The sequence below is a fragment of the Pterocles gutturalis genome, unplaced genomic scaffold (assembly GCF_000699245.1).
Source record: "Pterocles gutturalis isolate BGI_N339 unplaced genomic scaffold, ASM69924v1 scaffold22941, whole genome shotgun sequence".
Classification (NCBI taxonomy): domain Eukaryota; kingdom Metazoa; phylum Chordata; class Aves; order Pterocliformes; family Pteroclidae; genus Pterocles; species Pterocles gutturalis.
Window position 1 is genome coordinate 1,835 of NW_010101011.1, and position 3,901 is coordinate 5,735.

A 3,901-nucleotide genomic window follows, 5' to 3' on the forward strand; every position below is an offset into this window, starting at 1 on the left:
CTGCTCCGCTCCTTCGCAAAGTCCCCAGGGGTGAGGGGGTGTCGCAGGTGCGAGGTGACAGGTTTGGAGGGTGATCGGGATGTGGGGAAATGGGAGGATGGGTATGGGGAGGACATGGGGTGATGGTGACAGAGGTGACAGGGGGTGATGGAGGTGACAGGGGGTGATGGGATGACAAGCATGTGAGTATGTGGAGTGACAGGGACAGGCTGATGAGGACATGGGGCAATGGGGTGACAGGGCTGGGTGACAAGAGGGTGTAGGGACATGAGGTGACAGCGATGTGGATGTGATGGGGACGTGGGGACAGGGGTTGATGGCGACAGTGGTGGCTTGGCCACAGGTACCTGTATGGGAAGCGCCTGCAGGGGTCAGCCTTCGTCCTCTTCGGCGTCATGGTGGACGATGAGAAGAAGAGCATCCCCCAGTCCCTGCGGCGCGTCCAGGTGACCCTGTCCTTGTCCCTGTCCCCATCCCTGTCTCATCCTGAGCTCTGCCGTCCCCTATCCCCATCCCTGTCCCCATCCCTGTCTCATCCTGAGCTCTGCCGTCCCCTGTCCCCATCCCGGTCCCCATCCCTGTCCCGATCCCTGTCTCATCCTGAGCTCTGCCGTCCCCTGTCCCCATCCCTCTCCCCATCCCTGTCTCATCCTGAGCTCTGCCGTCCCCTGTCCCCATCCCGGTCCCCATGGCTGTCCCCTGTCCCACTCACTCCACGCCGCAGGTGACCGACGGGGACGGGGAAGCCGTGCTGCCCATGGCCATGCTGCGGCAGCGATTCGCCAACCCCCAGGAGCTGGTGGGACACTCGCTCTATGTCTCTGTCACCGTTCTCACCGAGTCAGGTGTGGAGGGGGGTCACAGGGGACACAGGGGACTTGGGGGGAACAGGGACAGCAGGGATATCTGAGGCCACAGGATGTATGTCTCTGTCATGGACTTCAACAAGCTGGGTGGGTGTGGGGACACTTGGGGACATGTGGGGGCACCTGTGGACATGTGGGGACATAGGGGCATGGGGACAGCAGTGACCTGTGGAGCTGGGGACTTGTGGGCTTGGGGACAGCAAAGGACAGGGAGACATGGGGTTGGGGACTGCAAAGGATGAGGACAGGTGGGGTTGGGGACAGTGAGAATGGGGACATCTGGGGACACCCAAGGCCAGACAGGGCTGTCCCTGGGATGCCTGCCCAGCGCTGGGTGACATGGCTGTTCCCATGGCCACGGCAGGTAGTGACATGGTGGAGGCACAGTGCAGTGGCATCCGCATCGTGACGTCCCCGTACACCATCCACTTCACCCGCACCTCCAAGTACTTCAAGCCAGGGATGCCCTTCGATCTGACGGTAATGGCATCTGGGGACAGGGATGGGGACAGCGGTGACATTGGCCCAGGGCGCCCATGGTACCAGGGTCCCCAACAATGTTGCCTGCCTGGGGGTTTGTGGGTGGAGGAGACTTAGGGACCAGGATCTGTCCCTGTGTCATATCAGTGTCACCTGGAGAGGGTCTGGGCACCACGGTCTGTCCTTGTGTCACCTGGATGGCACCAGGTGGCCATGTCCCCCTGTAATGTCCTCATGTCACACGGCATCCCCTGCAGGTTTACGTCACTAACCCAGATGAGTCCCCAGCTCCACGTGTCACCGTCAAGGCTGATGGCTTCCAGGGTCTCGTCTCCACCCAGCGTGATGGCACAGCCAAGCTGGTCCTCAACATGCCAGCCAACAAGGACACCGTCCCCATCACTGTGAGTGGGGACAGGTACCAGGGTGGCCTCGGAACTGGGGTGGCCAAGGCGGTTGGGGTCAAGGGTGGCTGAAGTGACCTGGGAGCTGGGGTTGCTGAGACAACCAAGATGGCTGAGATGTCCAGGGTGACCAAGGACCATGGTCACCATTGACCAACTCCAGGACAGCGGGACTGGGGGACTAGGATGGCCTAGACATCCATGGTGGCCAAGGGTCAGGGCTACCCTGGTCACCGTTGACCAAGGACCAGGACAGCCTATGTCAGGGGGGACCAGCATGGCTGAGATGACTGTGGTGACCAAGATGTCCAGAGTGACCAAGGACCAGGGTTATCCTGGTCAGCATTGATCAAGGAACAGGATGGCCAGTGGCAGGGGGACCATGGTGGCCAGCACAGTTGAGTTGACCGAGACATCTAGGGCGACCAAGGAGCAGGATGGCCAGTGTCAGGGAGACCGGTGGAGATATCCATGGTGGACAAGTTGTCCATGGTGGTTTGCAGCCAGGGTCAGCACGGTTCACCAGTGGCCAAGAACTGCGATGGCCAAGGCCAGGGGGACAAGAGTGGCCAAGATGTTCGGGGTAGCCAAAGGCCAGGAGGGCCAATGTCAAGGGGGACCAAGGTGGTTGGGTTGACGAGAGTGGTCAAGACATCTGGAGTAACAGAGATGACCAGGTCAACCAAGGAGATAATCAGGTTGACCAAGATGATGATCACCATTGACCAGGGAGACCAGGACTGCCAAGACCTCTATGGTGGCCAAGACCTCCACGGTGACCCCTTGCCCAGGTCCACACCTCTCCCTGTTGACCAAGTACCACTGTGTCCCCTGTGTTGCAGGTGCGGACAGACCAGCCGGGGCTGCCCCCCGACCGCCAAGCCTCGCGACAGATGACTGCCGAAGCTTACCGCAGCCAAGGTGGTTCCGGCAACCTCCTCCACCTGGCTGTGGGGGCCACCGAGCTGCAGCCTGGTGACAACCTTGCCGTCAACTTCCACCTCAAGACCACCAACAATGCTGTCCGTGACTCTGTCCCGTACTTCACCTACCTGGTGAGGACGCTTGAGCTCCAACCAACCACCTTCCATCTTGGGGACCTGGGTGACCAGATGCCCACTAACCCCGCCTTTCCTTTCCCACCACAGATCATGAGCAAGGGACGCATCGTCCGCGTGGGGCGACAGCGACACGAGGCCGGCCAGAGCCTGGTCACCATGTCACTGCCAGTGACAGCCGAGCTCATCCCCTCCTTTCGCATTGTGGCCTACTACTACGTGATGCCCGGCGAGATTGTTGCTGATTCCATCTGGGTTGATGTCAAGGACACTTGCATGGGCACCGTGAGTGTGTCCCCATTCTCCTAGGGGTTGGGCGGGCCCATGGACATATTGACTGGGCCTTGGAGGTGGTTTAGGTGGCCCTTGAGGTGACCCTGATGGGGCTCAGGTAGCCCATGATGGAGATTGGATGGCACTTAGGTGGTTTGGATAGTCCATGGGGGGCTTGGTCATCTCATGGGGGGCCTTGGGTAGCCCTTGAGGGTCTTGAGTGGCCCATGATGGGGCTCAGGTGGCCCATGATGAAGACTGGATGGCACTTAGGTGGTTTGAATAGTCCATGAGGGGCTTGAGTGGCCCATGATGGGACTCAGGTGGCCCATGATGAAGACTGGATGGTGCTTAGGTGGTTTGGATAGTCCATTAACATCTCATGGTGGGGCTTAGGTGGCCCAGGTGGCCCATTGATGGTCCAGATGTCCCATGGTGGAGGACACAGCCATCAGCTACCCCTGGAGGACTCCAACACCCCGTAGGGTTGAGGTACCCCCATGGGACAGCTCCTGGGGGTCTGGTGAAGATTTTTCTTGGGCATCCCATAGACGTGACCGCCCCACCCCATGTCCCCCTGGCAGCTGGTGGTGAAGGGAGCGACAGAAGCTGACAACCGGGTGCACGAACCTGGGACACCCATGCGGGTGCGCATCGAGGGTGACCACAATGCCCACGTGGGGTTGGTGGCCGTGGATAAGGGCGTCTTCGTCCTCAGCAAGAAGAACAAGCTTACCCAGTCCAAGGTGGGTGCCTGGGTCCCCATTCCCACTGTCCTCAGGTGGTGGCAGTGGCTGTCATGGCTGTCCCCTGTTGGCTA

At 60.3% G+C, this 3,901-nt stretch overlaps 1 protein-coding gene across 1 annotated transcript in view; it reads left to right on the plus strand.

Moving 5' to 3' along the window:
* Positions 1-3,901, plus strand: part of LOC104467925 (venom factor-like) — a gene marked incomplete at its 5' end in the record, with an annotated part of 17,129 nt that overhangs the window by 1,831 nt on the left and 11,397 nt on the right. Inside the window, 7 exon segments of the mRNA XM_010081900.1 lie at positions 344-446; positions 725-845; positions 1,231-1,346; positions 1,604-1,750; positions 2,593-2,805; positions 2,899-3,093; positions 3,666-3,901. The exon segment at positions 3,666-3,901 is cut by the window's right edge and continues 116 nt beyond it. Of these exon segments, the coding sequence (XP_010080202.1) occupies positions 344-446; positions 725-845; positions 1,231-1,346; positions 1,604-1,750; positions 2,593-2,805; positions 2,899-3,093; positions 3,666-3,901 (1,131 nt within the window).